The sequence below is a fragment of the Girardinichthys multiradiatus genome, chromosome 3 (assembly GCF_021462225.1).
Source record: "Girardinichthys multiradiatus isolate DD_20200921_A chromosome 3, DD_fGirMul_XY1, whole genome shotgun sequence".
Classification (NCBI taxonomy): domain Eukaryota; kingdom Metazoa; phylum Chordata; class Actinopteri; order Cyprinodontiformes; family Goodeidae; genus Girardinichthys; species Girardinichthys multiradiatus.
The window spans coordinates 14,148,986-14,175,376 of NC_061796.1; the positions used below are offsets into that span (position 1 = coordinate 14,148,986).

General features: G+C 41.1%; 1 protein-coding gene across 1 annotated transcript; it reads left to right on the forward strand.

The window, feature by feature from the left end:
- On the forward strand, positions 1-25,305 carry LOC124865285 (proline-rich transmembrane protein 1-like). Its single transcript, XM_047360261.1, has 3 exons — positions 1-282; positions 6,196-6,420; positions 24,788-25,305. The coding sequence occupies exons 1-3, from the start codon at positions 154-156 to the stop codon at positions 24,932-24,934; spliced, it is 501 nt and encodes a 166-aa protein (XP_047216217.1). The 5' UTR covers positions 1-153; the 3' UTR covers positions 24,935-25,305.
- The last annotated feature ends 1,086 nt before the right edge of the window (positions 25,306-26,391 follow it).

Below are 26,391 nucleotides of genomic sequence, written 5' to 3' on the forward strand. Positions count from 1 at the left end.
TCTAGACCCCAGTTTGATCATTTGCACCAGGTGCACAGTGTATGAGGGACACGGTGGTCGTGTTCGAAAAAAGTGTTCATTAAACTCTTCTGAAGGGAAAAGAACGTCCTTTTTTTCCAAAGGTGATTTCTGACAGGTGAACTCTGTAATTCGATGGATTATAACAAGTCAGCGAGCGCTCCAAACTGGGAGGATGAGAAGCCCTCAATGGTGCAGAAGCCCCCTCCACCTTACCATGATAACCCGGGAGCCCCTCAGCCTGGCCCGGCTCACCCGTACCAGGTAAAACAAAAGACTTTAAACTCTATAGATTTTTGCAGTTTATTCCTAAATGAAGTTTTGAAATACAATATAAATTCGTGTTTTCCGTTCTTTCTCTCTTTCACATAGGTTTTCTTTCTTTTTTCCTTTTTATTCATGTCTTAAATGTTTTTTTTCTTTTAAATCACTTCTTTTTTTCTTTTAAAGAAACAATAATAATCAGAAATAACAGAAAAACAACTTTTAAGCAAGCGCGTTTCATCGTCTTTGAATATCGCCACTTTCCCTTTTTAATACAATTGGTTAAAAAACGTTGCTCACGTCGCCCTCCCCCCGCCACCCACACAAAGTGACGGTTTACTCTTGCTTAAACAAATCGGTTGGTCTGTGGGAGAAGAGGGTCTGTTTCGGTTTCAGTTCACGAAAAGTATTTGATACACCACTGATTTTGCAAGTTTTCCCACTTACAATAACACATTTTCATCATAGGTATACTTCTACTGTGAGACAGAATCTTAAAAAGCCAAATACAGAAAATCAGATTGTATGATAGGCATTTTATTGCATGAACTAATTATTTGATACAGTAGAAAAATAGAACTTAATATTTGGTACATAATTCTTTGTTTACAATTACAGAGGTCAGACGTTTCCTATAGTTCTTGACCAAGCAGGGATTTTGGACCACTACTCCATATACAGGTCCTTCTCAAAAAATTAGCATATTGTGATAAAGTTAATTATTTTCCATAATGTCATGATGAAAATTTAACATTAATATATTTTACATTCATTGCACACTAACTGAAATATTTCAGGTCTTTTATTGTCTTAATATGGATGATTTTGGCATACAGCTCATGAAAACCCAAAATTCCTATCTCACAAAATTAGCATATTTCATCCGACCAATAAAAGAAAAGTGTTTTTAATACAAAAAACGTCAACCTTCAAATAATCATGTACAGTTATGCACTCAATACTTGGTCGGGAATCCTTTGGCAGAAATGACTGCTTCAATGCGGCGTGGCATGGAGGCAATCAGCCTGTGGCACTGCTGAGGTCTTATGGAGGCCCAGGATGCTTCGATAGCGGCCTTTAGCTCATCCAGAGTGTTGGGTCTTGAGTCTCTCAACGTTCTCTTCACAATATCCCACAGATTCTCTATGGGGTTCAGGTCAAGAGAGTTGGCAGGCCAATTGAGCACAGTGATACCATGGTCAGTAAACCATTTACCAGTGGTTTTGGCACTGTGAGCAGGTGCCAGGTCGTGCTGAAAAATTAAATCTTCATCTCCATAAAGCTTTTCAGCAGATGGAAGCATGAAGTGCTCCAAAATCTCCTGATAGCTAGCTGCATTGACCCTGCCCTTGATAAAACACAGTGGACCAACACCAGCAGCTGACACGGCACCCCAGACCATCACTGACTGTGGGTACTTGACACTGGACTTCTGGCATTTTGGCATTTCCTTCTCCCCAGTCTTCCTCCAGACTCTGGCACCTTGATTTCCGAATGACATGCAGAATTTGCTTTCATCCGAAAAAAGTACTTTGGACCACTGAGCAACAGTCCAGTGCTGCTTCTCTGTAGCCCAGGTCAGGCGCTTCTGCCGCTGTTTCTGGTTCAAAAATGGCTTGACCTGGGGAATGCGGCACCTGTAGCCCATTTCCTGCACACGCCTGTGCACGGTGGCTCTGGATGTTTCTACTCCAGACTCAGTCCACTGCTTCCGCAGGTCCCCCAAGGTCTGGAATCGGTCCTTCTCCACAATCTTCCTCAGTCTTACCCATGATTGGGGTTTTGAGTGATGAACCAGGCTGGGAGTTTTAAAGGCCTCAGGAATCTTTTGTAGGTGTTTAGAGTTAACTCATTGATTCAGATGATTAGGTTCATAGCTCGTTTAGAGACCCTTTTAATGATATGCTAATTTTGTGAGATAGGAATTTTGGGTTTTCATGAGCTGTATGCCAAAATCATCCGTATTAAGACAATAAAAGACCTGAAATATTTCAGTTAGTGTGCAATGAATCTAAAATATATGAATGTTAAATTTTCATCATGACATTATGGAAAATAATTAACTTTATCACAATATGCTATTTTTTTGAGAAGGACCTGTAGATCTTCTCTAAATCCTTCAAGTTTCAGGGCCGTCGCTGGGCAATATGGACTTTCAGCTCCCTCCAAAGATTTTTGATTGGGTTCTGGTCTGGAGACTGGCTAGACCACTCCAGGACCTTGAAATTCTTCTTATGCAGTCACTCCTTAGTTGCCCAGGCTGTGAGTTTCGGGTCATTCTTAAAAAACCCAACTGCAACCTATCTTCAATGCTTTTACTGAGAGAAAGAGGTCATTGCCCAAATTCTTCAATTCAATTCAGTTTTATTTATATAGCGCCAATTCACAACACATGTCGTCTCAAGGCACTTCACAAAAGTCATGTACATACATTCCAATTAATCCTAACCATTGAACAGTGCAGTCAGATTCAGTTATTTATTCAAATTGGATAAAACGTTTTTCTCTCTAAGGAAACCCAGCAGATTGCATCCAGTCAGTGACTTGCAGCAATCCCTCCTCCCGGATGAGCATGTAGAGACAGTGGACAGTCACTGGCGTTGACTTTGCAGCAATCCCTCATACTGAGCATGCATGTAGCGACAGTGGAGAGGAAAAACTCCCTTTTAACAGGAAGAAACCTCCAGCAGAACCAGGCTCAGTGTGAGCGGCCATCTGCCACGACCGACTGGGGGTTTGAGAGAACAGAGCAGAGACACAAAGAGAACAAAGAAGCACTGATCCAGGAGTCCTTTCTATGGGAAGGAAAAGTAAATGTTAATGGATGTAGCTCCTTTAGTCGTTTCACCTAGAAAGAAAGAACAGATAAACTCTGAGCCAGTTATCAAGGTTAGAGTCTGAAAGAGAGCACACAGGAGTGAGAAAGGGTTAAACACTGAAAGACAGGGCCATGTGGATCATCGGTAGAGGGTGAGCATTAAGTTGTTGCCAGCAGAAGCTTGGACAATGCCCCTCTCCAAAAAGGTGTCACAAGTAGACACAGTCAGGCCAGGTGTAGCTTCTAGGAAGAGAAAAGAGAGAGAGAACAAAGTTAAAAGCTGAAATAACAGCAAATAATGCAAAATTAGAGAGTAGTGTGAGAATGTAGTGAAGAGGGTTAAAGTGGTCGTTATGTCCTCCAGCAGCCTAAGCCAATAGCTGCATAACTACAGAGATAGCTCAGGATAACCTAAGCCACTCTAACTATAAGCTTTATCAAAAAGGAAAGTTTTAAGCCTAGCCTTAATAGTAGACAGGTGTCTGCCTCACAGACTAAAACTGGGAGCTGGTTCCACAGTCGAGCCTGATAACTAAAGGATCTGCCTCCCATTCTACTTCTAGAGACTCTAGGAACCACCAGTAAACCTGCAGTCTGAGAACGAAGTGCTCTGTTAGGAACATATGGAACAATTAGATCTCTGATGTATGATCGAGCTAAATCATTAAGGGCTTTATATATGAGGAGGAGAATTTTAAATTCTATTCTGGATTTAACAGGGAGCCAATGAAGGGAACCTAAACTAGGAGAAATATGATCTCTCTTTTTAATTTTCATCAGAACTCTTGCTGCAGCATTTTGAATCAGCTGAACGCTTTTAACTGCATTTTGTGGACATCCAGATAGTAAAGAATTACAATAGTCCAGCCTTGAAGTAACAAGTGCATGGACTAGTCTTTCAGTGTCACTCCTGGACAGGATATTTCTAATTTTGGCAATGTTCTGGAGATGAAAGAAGGAAATCCTAGAAACCTGTTTAATATGGGATGTGCTGGTCAAAAATAACACCAAGGTTTTTTACTTTATAATCGGAGGTCAATTTAATGCCATCCAGGTTAAGTGACTGACTAAGCAGTTTCTTTTTTAAAGACTCCGGTCCAAAGACGACAACTTCTGTCCTGTCTGAATTCAGAAGCAAAAAATGTAAAGTCATCCAAGTTTTTATGTCTTCAAGACTTGCTTGTAGTCTATCTAACTGGTTGGGCTCATCAGAATTTATGGATAAGTAAAGCTGAGTATCATCAGCGTAACAATGAAAATTTATTCTATGCTGCCTGATAATTTGACCTATTGGAAGCATATACAGGGGTTGGACAATGAAACTGAAACACCTGTCATTTTACTGTGGGAGGTTTCATGGCTTAATTGGACCAGCCTGGTAGCCAGTCTTCATTGATTGCACATTGCACCAGTAAGAGCAGAGTGTGAAGGTTCAATTAGCAGGGTAAGAGCAAAGTTTTGCTCAAAATATTGAAATGCACACAACATTATGGGTGACATACCAGAGTTCAAAAGAGGACAAATTGTTGGTGCACGTCTTGCTGGCGCATCTGTGACCAAGACAGCAAATACTCTGAAAAATTTGGGACTTTTAGCAGTATATAATGTATGAACAGAGGAGTTTAAGGTCAACCACTCTACTTCCATCAACAAACCATATTCTACCCATGTACCTAAACTATTGTGTATCAGTTTGTCTTTGTAGAGTTTACCAGGAATAATAGTATATAGAAATAACTTTCAGTCTTCAGTTGACAAAGTTGGTATGAAATACCTCGTGGCAGGCAGTTCCATTTTATATGCTAAAAAGTTAAGGTACGAAACGACCAAAAGAAAAACACCACCTTGCCTTAGAGTTAGTATGAAGTCAGTGCTCCTATGTATGTGCTGCTCTGCATTATGGCCCAACATCTCTGCTTTTGTCTCATCTATCTAAAGAACGTAAGTCTCAAGTCTGCCATGTTCTTTGATTTACAGGAATGTCCAGTTCTGGAAAGATAAATGTTTTACATTTGTGAATGTTTTTTTCTTGCTGTAAAATGATGGATTTCATCTTTCCTGATAACAACCATGGTATATCACTTCCTACACCTGATTATCAGCAACACTTCTTTAAATGTTTGAAACATTTCATTCCCTGTAGATTTGAAAGTCCTCGTTAAATAAAAACACTAAAAACCTTAACTTTCATCGTGTGTGGGCATCTTCTATTCATGCTTCTGCAGTTTTTTTGACAGTAGAATATTAAACCTGACATTCATTGGGGGAAAGAAAATGAAATTAAATCGAGTTTCAATGATATCTTATATACAAGCTTCCTTTGGTTTGCACTGCAGTGTTTGGGTTCAGAGCTGCTCTTCTGTGCCAATTTTGGATATTTCCTATTAACTGGAGGAAATGTAAAAGTCCAATTTACAAATTAAATAAAATGTAAAAAATTAAATCCCAACAAATTATATTGTATGCACTTATTGTAAATACCAAGAGATGGTTCTTAATGGCGACCTGGGTAAGCCCCTTGTTTGTGATATCACCACCTACTCCCTCCCAGGTGAGAACCCGCACACACCCACTGCACAAAGCCCATTCTGCAGAAAGACGTATAGTACCCAGTTTATTTTGTTTTTACTTTTATCTCAATATCAGATAGTCCTGAAGTTAAAAAAAGCTACATTACATTTGTTTTGTTTTTTTCAAATCAATTTCCATGGATCTGACACTAGGCTTAAAGAAATTCCAAAGCTTTAAATTGGATACCAGCTTCAGTATTAGCAGCCATCCGCAGTGCAAGGGATATTTTTACCACACAGAGTAGCTCCCACCTCCTGATATGCATACATGCACACAAGCAATAGAACACTTGTTTTCTATCATTTGCTTGTTTGTTTTCTATTGGTTTACATTAAAATGCAAACTGTTCTTGGGGTTTTCCATCCCCCAGGCTGTGCTGCCCTGGGTGATGAGTCATATCACACAATCGAAAACCACCACTGGTAATTCCCTTAAACATAGTCTTGGATAATTATCCCCCAGTTGTTCTTGGGTTCAACATCCTGAAATAGGTTTTAATTGCATTTTATGCTTGCTCCCTTCAGGGATATGGATTCCCCCAGCAGCATGGTGCAGTATACAGTCAGCAGCCGCAAGTCGCAGGCCAGCAGTACCCGGGACAGCCCATCCCTATTGCCATGCAGCCCACCGTGTACGTGACTCAAGCCCCTCTGGCAAACCCCGTCAACGACTACCTGGGCTACTCCATCTTCACCATGCTCTGCTGCTGCCTGCCATTTGGAATCGCTGCCCTCATCTACTCCATCTGGGTGAGTTTCTTCCACTTTGGTTTGTAGTCTACTCTTTGATTTTTGCCCTATTAATGTACAGGTCCTTCTCAAAATATTAGCATATTGTGATAAAGTTAATTATTTTCCATAATGTCATGATGAAAATTTAACATTCATATATTTTAGATTCATTGCACACTAACTGAAATATTTCAGGTCTTTTATTGTCTTAATACGGATGATTTTGGCATACAGCTCATGAAAACCCAAAATTCCTATCTCACAAAATTAGCATATCATTAAAAGGGTCTCTAAACGAGCTATGAACCTAATCATCTGAATCAACGAGTTAACTCTAAACACCTGCAAAAGATTCCTGAGGCCTTTAAAACTCCCAGCCTGGTTCATCACTCAAAACCCCAATCATGGGTAAGACTGCCGACCTGACTGCTGTCCAGAAGGCCACTATTGACACCCTCAAGCAAGAGGGTAAGACACAGAAAGAAATTTCTGAACGAATAGGCTGTTCCCAGAGTGCTGTATCAAGGCACCTCAGTGGGAAGTCTGTGGGAAGGAAAAAGTGTGGCAGAAAACGCTGCACAACGAGAAGAGGTGACCGGACCCTGAGGAAGATTGTGGAGAAGGGCCGATTCCAGACCTTGGGGGACCTGCGGAACCAGTGGACTGAGTCTGGAGTAGAAACATCCAGAGCCACCGTGCACAGGCGTGTGCAGGAAATGGGCTACAGGTGCCGCATTCCCCAGACCTGGGCTACAGAGAAGCAGCACTGGACTGTTGCTCAGTGGTCCAAAGTACTTTTTTTGGATGAAAGCAAATTCTGCATGTCATTCGGAAATCAAGGTGCCAGAGTCTGGAGGAAGACTGGGGAGAAGGAAATGCCAAAATGCCAGAAGTCCAGTGTCAAGTACCCACAGTCAGTAATGGTCTGGGCTGCCGTGTCAGCTGCTGGTGTTGGTCCACTGTGTTTTATCAAAGGCAGGGTCAATGCAGCTAGCTATCAGGAGATTTTGGAGTGCTTCATGCTTCCATCTGCTGAAAAGCTTTTTGGAGATGAAGATTTCATTTTTCAGCACGACCTGGCTCCTGCTCACAGTGCCAAAACCACTGGTAAATGGTTTACTGACCATGGTATCACTGTGCTCAATTGGCCTGCCAACTCTCCTGACCTGAACCCCATAGAGAATCTGTGGGATATTGTGAAGAGAACGTTGAGACACTCAAGACCCAACACTCTGGATGAGCTAAAGGCCGCTATCGAAGCATCCTGGGCCTCCATAAGACCTCAGCAGTGCCACAGGCTGATTGCCTCCATGCCACACCGCATTGAAGCAGTCATTTCTGCAAAAGGATTCCCGACCAAGTATTGAGTGCATAACTGTACATGATTATTTGAAGGTTGACGTTTTTTGTATTAAAAAAACTTTTCTTTTATTGGTCGGATGAAATATGCTAATTTTGTGAGATAGGAATTTTGGGTTTTCATGAGCTGTATGCCAAAATCATCCATATTAAGACAATAAAAGACCTGAAATATTTCAGTTAGTGTGCAATGAATCTAAAATATATGAATGTTAAATTTTCATCATGACATTATGGAAAATAATGAACTTTATCACAATATGCTAATATTTTGAGAAGGACCTGTATATATCAGACAGTTTCCCCATGGAAGACATGAATCACCTCATGGTGCATGTTAGTGCAAACCTGTTTGTGCGAACTGATGTTTCTGTACTCATAAAACCACATTTGGAGAACAAAGGAAGGATTAAGAAAATAATTAACTTTACTTTCAGTTCCAATTTTTTCTTTTTTCTTTTTTTTTTTTACTACCTCTTATTTTTGGACCAACTGATTTTCTGAGGGTGTTTTTCTGATTAACTCGGATTTTCTGGCAATAAAATCATGGTAAGAAAAAAAAATTACCAGGTGCTGTCTGGCCAAAGGCAGATGTAAACATCATCGTTTTGGCTGTGGCTTTTACTTCACTACATATGGGAAGAAACCCGTGCCATCAGAAACTGAATTTGAATTGCTCTGACTGACTCAGTTTTTTGTGTCACACATCCGGGTCTTTGAGGATAGCCACAGATTATTCAAACACAGATTCATCAATTTACATTTTAACATCAGGTTAAACTTCCTTTACGGCATGTTGAGCTGGAGCAGTGCAGCTTACATGAGCTTGGCGGATGTCAATCATCAAGTCAAATGAGCATCTACAAGAAGCGTCATGTAAACAAATGATGGTCAAACAGCAACACTTATGCTACCTGTAGCTATTAGCTAAACATGCCAGATTAGCATAGTGTGCCGCGTCGGTCTGCATTTCTCTTGCCTTTACCTCAACGTAACTTCTGTTGCCTAGCAACCGTGTTAGCGTGAAGCGCAGAGCTGTGAAGCCGAACAAATGGAGCTTGAAGGTTAATAACGCTGTCTCTACTGTAAATGACTACACGGCTTTTATTTACCCTTTTACATATTGCTGATGGTTTATAATGCTGTTTTGTTTTAAAATGTTATTGTTTTATGATCTTGTTCATTATTTTGCCTTTGAAATGGTGAAAATATTTTTTGTGTTCATAGATATAAAAATCTAACTAGATAAAATACATTGATGACAAATACCATTTGTTTAATTTTTGCTACTTCCATTTGAACAATCTACTTCGACCCTCAATGAATCATGGGATAGGGGATAGATACATAGAGGATACACCAGACCCATCCTTCAAATCTGGGAATAAGAAGGACGCATTTGTTGGAACCTTGGAGATTGGACAGCATTCGTCCCCTCATCCAGGACGTTATCGGCCTACAAATCTGTCCGTCAAAGAATGCAGACCTGAATTTGGACACAGCAATAGTGAATGACATCCATGAATCAGTAAATCTGTGTTTGATTAATCTGTAGCTTCAAGAATCCGGATGTAGGACACAAAAAACTGAATTTTGGAACTGAAATTGAATTTCAGACCTGAGAGTTAAAGTAATCAAACTGAATTTTCAATACAAAGCAAAACAATTTTGAAAGCAAACTAATTCAGTTTTAAACCATTATATTCAGTTTCAGTTTAGTGAAATACATTTTCAAACTTCAAGTTTCAAAGTACACAAGTACAGATTCAGTCTGAGCAATTCAAATTCAGTTTCTGATGGCACAAACTTCTTCCCATAACCACATTTTCTAAAACACCGTCACAGGAACCCTACTTTACATACAAGAGACATTTGAAAGCACTAGGTTTTATTTAGGGGTATCAGAATAAAGACAAGCCACACTTTTTATAAAAAGTTTTTGAAAACCACATATCGTTTCTTTCCACTTTATGATTCATACATTGAAGTTTGTGTTTGAATCCAGGAGATATAACTAGCAAGGCTAGTTATATATTAGCAAGGCTCTGTATGCATGGGGGCATACAACTGGTCCAGACATGAAGAATGAATGGCACTTACCAGAGAAAATCTGAGGAAGGAACACAGAAGATACAGAACACGCAGGGTGTTCTTCATTGTTAGATTTACAGAGCGCTCATTCTCAACCTGTTTATCAGTTTAGATATATCCAAAAAACGTTCAGATATATTTATGTCAATTGCATCTTATGAAAGTTTTGTTAAAGTAGAGGGTATGGCATCTGAGAGTTGAGATGTGTTTCATGCAATAAAGGCTGTCCTCTTCGTCTGTATGGCCCTACTGCAGCCAGCAGGCCCCACAGTGTTTCAGCCATGCATGTTAGGAGGTGTGCTGTTGACAGACTGCTCAGACAGCCCCTCAGCGGCGGCAGCAGATGCTGAAAGTTGTTTTTTGCCTGTCCACATATAGTACCAGCAAGAATTTACATTGATGCATGGAGCCCCAGACTGAATCACAGCACAGGAATCTCCTCCTCCTGTGGACTTTTAAGTGGCTTTTAAGCTTTCCAGTTACTTGAGTACCTGAAGATTACTGGGATTATCTGTGGAGCTCTGCAGAACACCTTGACTGTTTTCTAGCAGTCACTGACCTCATGTGGCTTCTGTGTCAGTAGTATTTGATTAAACATTACCTTAAAGTTAACATAAACACAAACACAAAAAGCTTTAATCTTAAAAAGATTTTAGACCAATCAAATGGAAGACGGACCGGTGCAAAGAGGATTGGGTGGCGGACGAAGGTGGAGACCTCAGCGGCCCGATCCCCGGATGCTTAGGCTGGCTCTAGGGATGTGGAATGTCACCTCGCTGGGGGGGAAGGAGCCTGAGCTTGTGCGGGAGGTCGAGAGATATCGACTAGAAATAGTCGGGCTCGCCTCCACGCACAGCGTGGGCTCTGGAACCCATCTCCTTGAGAGGGGTTGGACTCTCTTCTACTCTGGAGTGGCCCACGGGGAGAGGCGGCGGGCTGGTGTGGGTTTGCTTGTTGCCCCCCAGCTCAGCCGTCTCGTGTTGGGGTTTACCCCAGTGGATGAGAGGGTCGTATCCCTGCGCCTTCGGGTTGGGGAGAGGTCTCTGACTATCATTTCAGCCTACGGGCCGAGTGGTAGTGCAGAGTACCCGGCCTTCTTGGCGTCCCTGTCGGGGGTGCTGGATAGTGCCCCTCCCGGGGACTCCATTATTCTGCTGGGGGACTTCAATGCCCACGTGGGGAACGACAGTGACACCTGGAGAGGCGTGATTGGGAGGAATGGCCTCCCCGATCTGAATCCGAGTGGTGTTTTGTTATTGGACTTCTGTGCTAGTCACGGATTGTCCATAACGAACACCATGTTCAAACATAAGGGTGTCCATCAGTGCACTTGGCACCAGGACACCCTAGGCAGGAGGTCGATGATCGACTTTGTTGTTGTATCATCAGACCTTCGGCCGCATGTTTTGGACACTCGGGTGAAGAGAGGGGCTGAGCTGTCCACTGATCATCACCTGGTGGTGAGTTGGATCCGCTGGAGGAGGAGAAAGCCAGACAGACTTGGCAGGCCCAAGCGCATAGTGAGGGTCTGCTGGGAACGCCTGGCAGAGCCCTCGGCCAGGGATGTATTCAACTCCCACCTCCGGGTGAGCTTCGACCAGATCCCGGGGGAATGTTGGAGACATAGAGTCCGAGTGGACCATGTTCTCCGCATCTATTGTCGATGCTGCTGCCCATAGCTGCGGCCGTAAGGTCTGCGGTGCCTGTCGTGGCGGCAATCCCAGAACCCGGTGGTGGACACCGGCAGTAAGGGATGCTGTTAAGCTGAAGAAGGAGTCCTATCGGCTGTGGTTGGCTTGTGGGACTCCTGAGGCGGCTGACGGGTACCATGAGGCCAAGCGTGCTGCGGCCCGGGCTGTGGCAGAGGCAAAAACTCGGGCCTGGGAAGAGTTCGGTGAGGCCATGGAGAAGGACTACCGGTTGGCCTCGAAGCGATTCTGGCAAACCGTCCGGCGCCTCAGGAGGGGGAAGCAGTGCTTTGCCAACACTGTTTATAGTGGGGGCGGGAGACTGCTGACCTCGACTGAGGACATTATCGGGCGGTGGAAGGAGTACTTCGAGGATCTCCTCAATCCTGCCATCACGCATTCCGTGGTGGAAACAGAGGCTGGGGACTCGGGGTTGGACTCTTTCATCACCCAGGCTGAAGTCACCGAGGTGGTTAAAAAGCTCCGCGGTGGCAAGGCTTCGGGGGTGGATGAGATCCGCCCTGAGTACCTCAAGTCTCTGGATGTTGTAGGGCTGTCATGGTTGACACGCCTCTTCAACATTGCGTGGCGGTCGGGGACAGTGCCTCTGGACTGGCAGACTGGGGTGGTGGTCCCCCTTTATAAGAAGGGGGACCGGAGGGTGTGTTCCAACTACAGGGGGATCACACTCCTCAGCCTCCCTGGTAAGGCCTACGCCAGGGTATTGGAGAGGAGAGTCCGACCGATAGTCGAACCTCGGCTTCAGGAGGAGCAGTGTGGTTTTCGTCCCAGCCGTGGAACACTGGACCAGCTCTATACCCTCTACAGGGTGCTCGAGGGTTCGTGGGAGTTTGCCCAACCGGTTCACATGTGTTTTGTGGACCTGGAGAAGGCATTCGACTGTGTCCCTCGTGATGCCCTGTGGGGGGTGCTCCAGGAGTATGGAATCGGGGGCCCTTTATTAGGGGCCATCCGGTCCCTGTACGAGCGGAGCAGGAGTTTGGTCCGCATTGCCGGCACTAAGTCGGACCTGTTCCCAGTGCATGTTGGACTCCGGCAGGGCTGCCCTTTGTCACCGGTCCTGTTCATAACTTTTATGGACAGGATTTCTAGACGCAGCCAAGGGCCGGAGGGGGTCTGGTTTGGGGACCAGTGGATTTCGTCTCTTCTTTTTGCGGATGACGTGGTCCTGTTGGCCCCCTCTAGCCAAGACCTACAGCATGCGCTGTGGCGGTTCGCAGCCGAGTGTGAAGCGGCTGGGATGAGGATTAGCTCCTCCAAGTCCGAGGCCATGGTACTCGACCGGAAAAGGGTGGCTTGTCCTCTTCAGGTTGGAGGGGAGTTCCTGCCTCAAGTGGAGGAGTTTAAGTATCTTGGGGTCTTGTTCACGAGTGAGGGAAGAATGGAGCGGGAGATCGACAGACGGATCGGTGCGGCTGCCACAGTAATGGGGGCGCTGTGCCGGTCCATTGTGGTGAAGAGAGAGCTGAGCCGAAAAGCAAAGCTCTCAATTTACTGGTCGGTCTACGTTCCTACCCTCACCTATGGCCATGAACTTTGGGTCATGACCGAAAGAACGAGATCACGGATACAAGCGGCTGAAATGAGCTTCCTCCGTAGGGTGGCCGGGCACTCCCTTAGAGATAGGGTGAGGAGCTCGGCCATCCGGGAGGGGCTCGGAGTAGAGCCGCTGCTCCTCCACATCGAGAGGAGCCAGTTGAGGTGGCTCGGGCATCTATACCGGATGCCTCCTGGACGCCTTCCTCGGGAGGTGTTCCAGGCACGTCCCACCGGGAGGAGGCCCAGGGGACGGCCCAGGACACGCTGGAGGGACTATGTCTCTCGGCTGGCCTGGGAACGCCTTGGGCTCCCCCCGGAGGAACTGGAGGAGGTGTCTGGAGAGAGGGACGTCTGGGCGTCTCTGCTGAGTCTGCTGCCCCCGCGACCCGGTCCCGGATAAAGCGGAAGACGACGAACGAACGAACGAACAAATGGAAGACAAAATTGGAAACATTTAAAATTAGTACACTTAGCTGAATGTGGCAAGAATTGTAAAACAAAAAGGCAAAATGTAAAAATGTATCACATTTTTTTTTTACTTTTCTTTTTGACATTATCTGTGCTTAATCTTATTTTTATTCAATGATGCTGATTAGTCAGATTTAGTTTATTTATTAGTTTTTATTCCGTAATAATAATTAGGCTGGCTATAAGGGTTTTTTCTCAATTATTTAATTTAATTTGATTTGATTTTCTCTTTTCTCCCAGTTTTTATTTTTTATTTTATTCTCCAGTACATCAACTAAACAACGGTAAATGAGCCTAAAGTGATGTCTAAATGCGTGAACCTCTAGTTGTTTTGTGTTTCTCTTGCATCTGAAAGCAGTAGGCAGGTTTTCTCTTGCTGTACAAACAGAAATATTGTTACAGTCTTTCAAGCTAGATCTTGGTGTGGGCTCTATGTAATAATGTGATCATGTGATTCGTGCTCTTTTGTGTTGATTTAGTGCTGATGAAGTAATGTTTTCTTTAAAAAAAAAACTGAAATAAGGCAAGATTCAACATTAATTTAACTCATTTGAGTTAAGCTTTGTGGAAATTCCCATCATGTCTTAATGTGTTACTGCATGTGGTCACAGCCTGCATAACGCCTCCTCCTGAGCTTTCTTTTCTTTGACTTAGCCAGCCTGTGTGCCCTGTTCTTTTTTAAGATGTTGGAAACATTTAGAATAAGCCCCATGCGGTCAGATGTTCAAACGAGTTACGAAGATAGTTTTAATGCTTCATTTTCAGGAAAGAATTTGCCAAAGTCCCTCAGCTGTTTTGGCCGTTTTTACATAAGGAGTAACAACAACCTTCCCGGTTTATCTTGGTTTTAACTTAAATAGATAATGGCTCTTTGGTTTGTTTACGGTCCCAAAGTTCCCGGGGTTATAGGGACAAAAAAAGACTTAACTGTACTTTACCACTTAGCAGCACATTATTCTTTACACCAATGAAACAGAGCTGTGTTAATGTGAGGTTTTTGGTTGTTTCAAAATATGTTTCACATGTTCGTATTGGTATATTAGACATATTGTCAGCTGCCTCTAAAATTAGGCCCTGTGATAAAGGCATGTGGGTGTGCAGACACATTTGTGCTATCACAACATTATTCCTTGATAACCTTTCTATTGGTTAGAGAACATTACTAAGGGAGCAAATAAAGTGCACAGACATAGATGACAAATCTCGTAGGGAGTTGAATACATCTCTGGTTGAGGGCTCTGCCAGACATTCCCAGCAGACCCTCACTATGTACAGTACATAATTTCATAAACATGATACTCTGACCTTTTTGAATCATGCACCTAAAAATGAACTAAAGTGTTAATAAATTGAACTAATAAAAACTAACTAAACCTAAGCATTTGTTAAAACAATAACAAATAAACTAGGAAACCCACTCTAAAAACAACTTAAAACTAACTGAATTAGAGAAAAAAGTTGCATCAAAATAAAACCAAACCATGATGAAAAATCCCAAACTATTATGACCTTACTGCTGACGTCACATAAGGCAGCTGATCACAGGTCATTGGTAGTTTTGTATTTCCTCTTTATCTGCATGTTTTTAATCAGATTGCCAATTTCATTTTAGTTGTACGTTTTTTGCAGCTGCAGTGAAATTTTAAAGCTGTATGTGAGAACACTGCATGGATTTCTGGGACATACGACAACATTACAACACAGGAAAACATTCCATTTTCAGAGGGCGTCGGTGATAATTTTTGAGCCAAGTTGGCATAAATGCTCTTTTCAATGTGTTCAGTTAAGATAATTCTCAAATCCCAATAATGTTTCTCAGAAAACTGCAGCACAACTCCCTCCTTCCACTGAAAATGATTGCCAAGGCAGACTAATGAGTGGTTGTAATGGCATACATCAAACCATGCTTCAGACATGTAATGTTAAATCTGTTCCAATTTAGATAAAACAAGCATATGCCAAGCGCATTTTGGTAATAAAAACAAAATAAAATACATTAGATTTTTCTCTTTTAAATGCAAGGTAAGTATATTTTCATCCACAGGCTAAATCCATCTGCTTTACAAGAAAAGACCAAAATAAAGATAAGACATTAAAAAACACCAGTTACATCAAATACATGAGAAAAACATTAAAAACACAAGCAACAATTAAAAACAAATTAAAATGCCAGTTTAAGCAAATAAAAAGCTAAGACCTGATAGAAAACAGTAATAAATAATAAACTGCATGTTGTTTTTCTTTATGTTCTGAAAACCAATGAGCAGAAAGTTAAAATAAAATCACCAGAACCAAAGAAATGATCTTTGTTTTTATTTTCTGTCACCCTCCACACCTCAGCTAGACCACAGCAAATGCTTCACCCCATGATGTCTCTGCTTGCAATGGAACCTGTCCTTGTCCAGACTAGTAAAAATTTTTGATTTTATTTGTTTTTTATATATTTGTTCTTTTAGTGGTGAAGAAAATAGGCTTCACAACACTTTTTGACGTGTAGCAGAAGAAACGGCGCCTCCTGCAGTTGCAGGATACGGACGTTTGTAGAATTTGGTGCTCATTGACAATTTATTAATTTGTCTTAGAATCATTAAAGGAAATCCAGACCAAATTAAAATTTATACGATTCTGTTTTCGAGCAGAGAAAAAAAACCATCTTGTACTTTTGTGCTTTAAAACAAAAAGCATAAATCACTTATTTTGGTTGTCATAGCGGCTTTCCGATGAAAACGTCTAATGCCCAAAACATGCACAGAACCTAAACAACTTCTGTTCAATGCTGAAATTGGAATCTTATTAAAATCAGGATGAACAGGTCAAAGCTTTACACAAATCGGAGATCAAGCACAAAATTCTGTTCGGTGAATTTCTGCCTAGAATTTATACTTTTTTGAAAAAACCTTTGTCTTTTTTAACAGCTCATAAAATATTTTGAAAGTAACACCTTTGTATGAAATGTGCATCATCCCACTCTGTTGTCAGCCACACGTAGTGAGGTAGGAAAAAGAAAGAAAGAAAGAACCGCAGATGCACAAACATCCGTTGCAGTATGAACCTCAGACTTTCTCTTGAGAAACAAAGTGACTGCTTTGAAGCTTTTGCTGTTATAGAAAACATTGTTGCTACACCACCCTTCATCAGTGAACAATTTGTCCTTTTTAGAACTCAAAGTGGATCATCTGGCCTTTCTCTGAGTAATAGTGACATAATGATGTTTAGTGCAGTTTTACTGGAATCTGCAGTCTTATCCTCTTACCAGAAGCGCTGTGGGCTGCACATGTCTTTCTGTCTCTCATTCTTCCAGAACAATATTTACAGTGTTGTAAGGAGAAAGGCCACTGTTGTCATTAGTCCCAAATGGAGGTCCATGTTAATTTTTTACAGCAGAATGTGTGCTAATATTTCCTGTTTTGTTTATGTGTTCCCATAATCAATGTTTTGCAGTTTTTTAGACAAAGCACCAAATGATGAATGTTGTTTGGGTTTGTTTTTACACTGCCCTGTGTAAGTATTCAGAAACACTTGAATGTTTTTCTGTTTTGTCACATTACAACCACAAACCTCAGAGTATTTCTTTCAGGATTTTATGTCATGTTTTTGTGAGAATCTGTTGACAGGACAACTATTCATCATGTTCTCCACAAATCTAGCCTTGAAAGAGTAGCAAGAAGAAAGCCATTGCAGAAAGAAGCCTTAACAAGTCCTCATCGCACATTTGCAAGGTCCAGTAAATTAAGTTGAAGAAGGTGCTCTTGTCAGATGAGAACAAACTGAACTGTGAAAATACATGCCAAACCCTGCGTGAAAGAAAACTAGCACTGCATAACACCCTGAAGCATTGTGGTGGCAGCATCATGCTGCAGGGATGATTTTCTTCTTCAGGGACAAGGAAGCTGGTCAGTGGTGATGGAAAGATGGATGCAAAAGCCTTGAGACTGTGGTGGAAATTCACCTTCTAGCGGAACAATGGACCTAAGATACAAGAGAACTGGAATCAAATGGTTTGGTTCACTTTTCAGATTTTTTTTTTTTTTTTTTTTAAATACAGCATTGCATTACTGAAAGACATGAATCATGAGGGGAAATAGTGCGGAAAGATAATTACAGGAAGAGCTGGGTGGTGGATGAAACTTAACCATTTCATATATGTTGACATTCATTTGTAAATACAGAATAAACAGAACATGGTTTGGGATTCAGCCTTTAGGCTTTTTATTTACTTTAACTCACATTTAGGAGTTGAGACAAACAGGAAAGCAGCCAGTGACAGCAACCCCTTAAAATGGTTCCTTTGTTTTTGATGGGAACTGAACATCGAACCATAGCTGGAAGTGGTTATTGCGTGCAAAGCTGGGGATGTATTTTAACAGGGGGGAAACTCCAGCATGGGGTAATTTCCTGTTATTACCCAAGTGTAACCCATGATTTCCATCTCTATTAAATTTGTTTGGGAACTACAGCAACAAAGCATCCCTAAACCTTCTTGTGAGCTATTAAAAAGTCGTCAAGAATTTAAACATTGGCAGTATGTTTCTTTTTCATGAGCACTTTTATTAACTTCCACATTGCAGATCTAACTGAGTTCTGGATCTAAAATTTGTCAGCCGTTTGAAAGAAGTCATTGTAAAGGGTTTTATATGTGAACTGCAATCTATTAAACTGAAATGTGAAATGCCTGTTCACCAGCTATTTAACACCTCCTTCAGTGTATTTTAATATTCATTAGTGCTGTTTAAGCAGCGCCAACTCTGACTTGTGTTTTCAGCATGTGTTGGCCAACAAATTACCAAACCACACGAAGGGACCTTTTTTTTCTTAAACCTGATCATGTGTTGCACCTATCAGTTCTTATATTCACACAATGAAAAACTTCTACCAGTTATTCATCCAAAAGTGATAAAACAAGATTTTATACGGCCAATTTAGACTTAGATAAGCTGCTTATCTTGTCTCCTAACAGTCTCTCAGCACTTACAAAAAAAATTGGTGACAAAGGTTGATGAGGGAAGATTTGCGTATTGGTTTGTAATCGTTTTTTTATGACATTATAGTTTTCCTTATTGTCGTCATGTTACAGCCACAAACGTCAATGTTTTATTGGAATTTTATGTGATAGACCAATGCAAAGTTGTGCATAATGGTGAAGGAAATTATAAAAGTCTGAAAAAATGTGTATTTCTAGTCACCCCCTTTACTTTGACACTCCTCAATAAAATTAATTGCAACCAATTTAGAAGTCAGAGCCCAACAGCTTATAACATAGTCTCAGCATGAATCCAGCTGTTCTAGAGAACAATAATGACCAAAAGGCATAATGAAGACCAAGGAACCCAGCAGACAGGTCAGGGAGAAAGTTTAAGGGTGTATTCACAACAGGAAAGTCCTTTGCTCTGCTTGTTTGGTCCAGACCAAAAGCAAACTTTTGTTTTTTCATTTGGTGCGGTTTGTTTTCATATTGTACTTTTTGCAAGTGAACTATTACTTGGAAACAAAGCCACGCAGGTGACGATCATTGTTCCCATTGGACTGAAACGACAGGGGCGAGACAGAGCACAGACCCGGAAATTTAGGAAAACAGCTGTAGACGTGTTGCGTGCAGCACCTCTGTTCTGCATATTTGTGCCGTTATTGAAGCTGCAATATTATTGTGAGGGTGAAGAGCAGCTCATTCAACACAGACTTTGAGATGTTCCATTTATAATGTTGGAACCCCGTCAGAGAATGCGTGCTGAACGCCGACGTTCTCTACGTGCCTTGTCCCACAACAACCCAGTAGCGTTGCTAAGCAACACACAGTTTATCAGGTGTGATTACCTTACAACACACCTTTGCTACCGGCGACGGTGGCTTTTTATGTCCAAAGAGACATACGCTTTTTGTAGCTGGTTCGGATCAGTGCCGGTTTGTATTCATATCATAAGCGAACCGCACCAGAGTCTGTTTGGAAGCAGACCGAGACCACCTCAAAAAGTGGGTCTGTTGTTTGGTCCGGACCAGGGTTCGCTTGAGTGTATTCACACCTGCACAAAATGTCCGGACCAAGGGGGGAAACGAACTCTGGTCCGAACTCTGGTCCGTTTAAAGCAATCCAGCCACCAGGCATTCTCCGACGAGTCCCGACCCCAGGCCTTGCTCCAGGGTGGGACCCCAGCTCCACCGTACCGGGTGACATCACGTGCTTCGATTTAGTAGTTGTCATGAGGGGTTCTTGAACCGCTCTTTGTCTGACCCGTTACCTAGAGCCCGTTTGCCATGGGAGACCCTACCAGGGGCATTTAAGCCCCAGACAACATAGCCTCTTGGATCATTCGAGCACTCAAACCCCTCCACCACGTTAAGGTGGCGGTTCAAGGAGGGGATGGTAAATATTAATGTTATAAATATTAAGGTTATCAAATTTAACATTGCCTGTTTTCAGTCACTGCCTTGATTTAACGCCTCCATTTTTACGACTGTAGTTTTATCATTCATTGCGTTCAGTGTCATTTTTGTTACTTCCGGTAAATCTGAATACGGCAGCAGCCCCAACGCGACAGTGGACTTTTGTAGTCTATAACCATTCCATGCATTTTCAATACTGGGTAGTGATATTGTTGGCCACAAGGTTGAGCCGTGGGAAGTCACAAGAGAAGAGCACCCAGATTGTCTCCAGACTCTACCTCAGTCTCTCTTTAACACAAGCAGCCAGGAATCAGGCGCCTTCTCCAGAAGAGGGATTGAACACTGCTCGGTGGGTTGACAGCTGCTGAAGCAAGATAAGGTGGAATCTTAATGAACTGAGTAGATATTTGAGTTCAACAAACCTACATTCTCGCTTAAAAGCATCTTAAATGCTTATTTGGGGTCACAGAAAGCGTATTATTTACATTTTTATCAACAATTTTTTGCCACCATCGTCCGCCATTGCTGCCCGAGCTTGAGCAATTTTATTTGACCCCCAATAAATCATGGCAGATTGTGGGTCACGGACTACAAAACTCCGCTGTTGCGCCGGGGTTTCTGCCATATTCCGATCTTCTGGATGTAACAAAAATTAAACTCTGAACGCGATGAATAATAAAACTAAAGTGTTAAAAATTGAGGCGCTAAAATCAAGGCAGTGAATGAAAGTGGGCAATGTTAAATTTGATAACCCTACTATTTATAACATTAACATTTACCATTTTATCATTTTAATGACCTCCAAATTCACAGATTCTAATTTTCACAGAGGCAAAATTAATCACATGTTGGTTTTTACGGCACTCAATTGTACCATGTTCAGTATTTCACACCTTCAATTTATTTCAAGTTTATTTTTGTTATTTTGACCCCTCATACGAAGATTGTAGGTCAAGGTGTTAAGAAAAGGAGAACATCTTATGCTGGCAAACAGGCTGTAATCTCTGTAATTTGTGCTCAGAAGGGTGGACTTTAACTGTCCTGAATGTTATGCATGAAAGGTGGCAGGAAATTGTCAAACTTATGTGATTTTGTTGGGGTTAGCAAATGGAGAAACAAATTCTTGTTAAATTTATCAATCTGACCGCAAAGTCACATGTTTTACTTATGGGACTGAGAAAAAGGGCGGTTACTGTACCTGCACCCTTTTAACATCAGATATATTCCTTTCTGTCTTATGCCTTTCTTTCTACTAAAGTCAACCCGGCTATCACTTTAATTTCATTCGGGAAACAAGGAGGATAAAGGCAGCGAGGCAGATGCAAACCTACTGATAAGCAGACAAGCCCCTCCCTGTGGCTGACATGGCTGTAAACACTCATGAAATTAAGACATTTGATATATTCTTTGAGCGCTCAGTTGTCTTCAATTTGTTTGCTTGTCTGGGAACTCTTGTCATAGACCTTCCAGTCAGTTCCTCCTTGCTACACTTAGAGACCAACCTCATTTGAAAGCATATTGAGAGAACAATGATGCAACATCGTCTTGGAAGCTTGCAGCAAACCATTAATGACTGTGTAATGGGCCTGCTGCCACGCCTAAGAGACAAGCGAGCGTTGTTTAACCATATGAGCTCAATGTGCTTCTGGCCCACTGTGGGGAGTGGCTTAGAATCAGCCCAATAGCTCTGTGAACTTAATCTTGCCATCTAATAACATTCCTTTACCTTTAGGAGTAGCAGTGCTGATTTGACATGTTTAGCAGGTTATTCTTAAAAAGACATTCACCACTCTGAAGCTAAGCTTCATTCAGGTTGACTATGGAGCTTAGTCTTTGTGTTCACTTAAAAAAATAACCTCAGAAAAAAGAATATATCAGTTCTGTTTACAGATGCGGTGCTGTTAGAGGGATCCGCACCCTTAAAGATTTCTTCTGTTTTTGTCCAAATGATTTGAATATCAAAGAAAACCTGAGTAAATGCCAAAACGAGTTTCATTTAATAAAGGACTAAACCGTATCCAAACCAACCTGGATCTGTGTAAAAAAGAAAAAGTAATCACCCCATAAACCTAATTGTTGTGACATGAAGCATTTGTGATAACTAGCATAAGACTTTTACATCGCTGTGGAGGAAATTTGGTCTATTCTTCCAGCCAGAATTGTTTTAGTCTAGCTGTTTTAAAGGACCTTTGAGCATCAATGACCTGTTTAATGTTCAAATGTTGTTTATTTGTGTTTTGAACCATTCAGATGTGGACTTTCTGGTGTTCTTTGGATAATTATCAGGCTTTATAACTCTTGGAAAGGGCTTTAAAACACTTTCCAAACTGATAGATCAGTGAGTTTGTTTCTCATTGGTTGTTTAATTTCTTTAGATCGGACCATGATCTGGTGCATTTTAAGTTCTTTTAGCATGATTCATGTTGCCAGACGGGCTCTATTTAGCTGATTTCCTGATTATACAGTTCTGGCAGTAATCAGGTCTGGCTGTTGCTTCTAAAATTGAACAGCTTTCCAAAATCTTTGATTATTCAGTTATTTCATGGTTTAACAAAGGATTGGATTACTTTTTTCACATAAAGCAAAGTTGATTTGGATAGCTTTTTTTCTCCCCCTTAATAAATGAAATCATGTAGAGTGATTTTTGTATTATTCAGGTTGTCTTTGTCTGACATTAAAATTGGTTTGATGATCTGAAACATTTTAGTGTGACAGCGGTGATCCTGTATTTGTACTCCAGGGCTTATAAACCCAACATAACCGTATGTCTACTTTTTATATCTAAATGTAGTGACAATTAATTTTTTGGCTCAGAGCCTTATTACAATGAGCCGACAGTTGACGGTTTTCATGTCTTTCAGATAGCAGTTGGGAGACATGAAATCACACTCGTATTCAGGCAGCCTTAATTGTGGAAGTAGCACGAGATATGTGTTTACTGTTCTGTTACTGACAACGGTAAACTCAATCTCCTTTCCTGGATTTGACCTTGCTTTGAGCAAACTACATGCACTTTTGCAAGAATCAGAGCGGAGATTCATGCTTTCATGTGTTTTTGAGGTCTTTTATTTCTGAGCTCATGTATTGTATCCTCGAAGCAGTACAACCAATTTTTATGGTTGGTTTTATACAATTGTAAGATGTTATCTGAGTGACAATAACAATTACCAAATTCACTACCAAAAATACTTGTTCCTGTTGATGGTGACCTTTTAGTCATTTTAGCATTTGGTGAGTATCTGCAAGACCATTTTGGGTCAGAACATCTAAGATTACACTTTATCCATATTTTTAAAATAACAAAAAAGATCTGGTTTGGGTTTTTTGTTGTTTTACACGGGTCTACCTCTGATATTTAGGTTTGGGCCCCACAGTCATATACTCTTCACATTTTAAACCGCTGTCTAAATCAATCCACGTAGGCCCCACTTGTCATGATCGTTATTGGGCAGTGGAACAGAATGCAGACTCAGATTGAGCAGAGCATTTGAGGAGGACGTAGAGTATTTGTCATTGAGAAGGTATTCCAGAAACATCTCAGAAACAAGGCCTGCAGGAGACAGTATGTCAGAGTATACACAGCAGAGGATCACTGAGGAGCGCAAAAAGCTAAAGTCAGCCTGTGAGAAAGCTGAGTGATCTTTTGACTATAAGGAAGACATAAATTGTTTGAAGTATTTATTTGGTCATTATGTACTGCGCTGTGAGAACATGTAGTACAAATTTAAGAATTTAACAAAACTGTACCAACTGACAAGCATGGTGATGGTAGCATCATGCTGTGGGGCTGTTTAACTGCAAGTGGGACTCATTATTGCACCAAGTGGGTGGAATAATGGAGGGCTGCTTCCAAATTCATCAGTTTTACTTCAAATGAACAGCAGTTGAAGCTTGGACACAGTAGGGTTCTCCAGTAGGAGGTCAATCCTAGACACACATCAAAACATATTTTGGAATGGATAAAAATGTATGGACTATGCCCAAAATTGTGGTCGATACCAAGAAACACACCAGTTTAAAAATATATTTATTAATTTTGACAAGACTGTTCAATATCAGGCAGGCACAATTTAAATATAAGAATCCAATTCTTCTTTTTGAAATTGATTTAAGCTGTTTGCTTTAAGATAGCCTGAATTCGTGTCTGTGTATGTAAACATTTCATAGGAACTGTATGTGTATGCAGTGTAATTCTTTCACTGTATATTATTGAAGTGGAATACCTGTCTGGGACAGTGTGCATAACAGTCCCCTTTTAATTACAGGATGAATCACTCATTATTTGGAAAATACCAGTAAAATATGTGTGCACAGAAGAGAGCTTATGGTTTTTACAGTATATATCATAATATACCCTTTATTTAAACTTGCAGTATGGTGTAAACAGTTACACACTGTATACTGTAATTACCATTTTTATTTACCATTGAAATGCTATATTCCTTCTACAAAGTGAATAGGCTTTTTGTGCCGCTGTCTTCTCTCCTGGCAGCTTAGGCCAACAGCACAGTGGGTCTGGTTCCCTTGCAGTGTCAGTAGAAGATTTGATCTAATAAATGGGGATATGAGATATTTCTCCTGTTGCACAATTGAATTGAACAAATCAAGCAGCAGTCTAATATTCTTCCTTTAAACTGTAGAAATAAGATTTATTTTCAAATCTTCTAAAATGATGCAATCTGCTGGCTTTGAGCTAATAATTATCAGAACAGCATTATTCCACTTGTAGAAATTCTTTCCAGTCATTTTCATACTCTCATTATTGTATTAAATCTGTATTCACCTGCTAGGTTTCTATTGTTTAATTCATTTTCTTCATGTATTTTTGTTTTCACCTTCAGGCCCGTGAAGCCAACTTTGCTGGTAACCGAATGTCTGCAGAGCGGAGCAGCAGAACCGCCAAGACACTGAACCATGTGGCTCTAGGACTTGGGCTTGGGTCCTTAGTCCTTTCTGTCATTTATGTTATTGTAATTGTTATGCGTTAACTTCCACCACTTGTGGCTATATTTCATTTCTTCACTCTGCATGCTTCTATTACATAATTAGGAACATTACTGGTTGAACAACAAGCCCCCCTGAAGTTGCATTATTATTGTTTTGGAATTGTAGAGTCCAAGGTGAGTAGGGACCTGGTCCTTCTCTGACAGTTTTATTTTTGTATCAAACAAAGTGGGACAATCAGCCAGTCACAAAATCAGCAGGAAATTAGAAAAAGTGGAGCGACTATGGTAGACACAGGATCTGTACCTGCTCTGTGTTTAAACATAACTGTTTGGCAGTGATTTTATTTCTTCTTCTTTTTTAAAACTATGCTTATAAAGCTTTTTTATGAATAAACAATATCTTTAAAAGTAAAGTATAGCGTAATTCATTTGTGATGTCTTGTCTTTCTGTTTTTTTTTTTTTTATCAACTACAACAAATTATCTGTGCTTAAAGATGTAAGTTTGATGGAAATTGAAGCAATTCTGATCTCGTCCAAAGGTGGGTTCTTGCATTTTTATGCTCTGTGCTGTTGCAGGTAGCCTTAAACTGAGGTGCAATCGTTACGTAAATACGAAATTATTGCACGCAGTATTTTTTTTAAAAGTGCAATGAATGATGAACAGTGATTTTAAGTTTCATTAGATGGAGAAAACGGTAAGAGAATAGGATATGATTCAAGTCTTCAAAATGCCTGCTCCATTATGATGTCTGAACAAAGAGCCCTCAGACGTTTAAGAGCTACCATGAGTTCCTCTCCAAGTGCCAAGACTGTCAGTTTTGTTTCTGCTTTCCCAGCCCCTGTCTTGATTTCACAATTTACTGTTGTTTTTTTTCTTTATCACGAGTTCATGTCCAGATGAATATTTTAATAAGCTTCTGCATTCCCCATTTTGTCTTTTTTCCACCCTTTACAGTTATTGCACAATAAAAAAACGGTTTCTGCAGTAGTACTTTATCACTTAGTTTCCTTTTCTCCACCAGGTTCTTTCTTCCTCTCCTGTTGATAGTTGTTTCATAGCCTTGTGCTTCTCTCTTTGAGTTCCTTCTCCATAATGGTAGAGGTGTAACAGGCACAATGAAAATTAAAGGTGATAACACCCCTTGAACTTTTGCACAACAGGTTTTATTTGGATTTTATGTGAAAGACTAACAGAATGTAGTGCATCTTTTACAAAGAAAATTTTTAAAAAGTATGCTCCCCCCATTCATGGGGGTGAATTTTATAAAGTAGCTATTTTGGTGTTTGTATAATCTAAAAGTATTCAGTAGATTTCTCTTTAACACGTGGCAGTCCCACTTGTTTTTATGCTATAGGGGCCCCTAGTGAACTAGACAGTCCAGTTGTCAATGGGTTTGAATTGATAGTTCTTTGGGTTACCCCAAACAAAAATGTTAATCGCAGTACTTATAAGTTCATTACAATGTGCAACGGTTAGCAAACCTCAACAGGGAAGCAG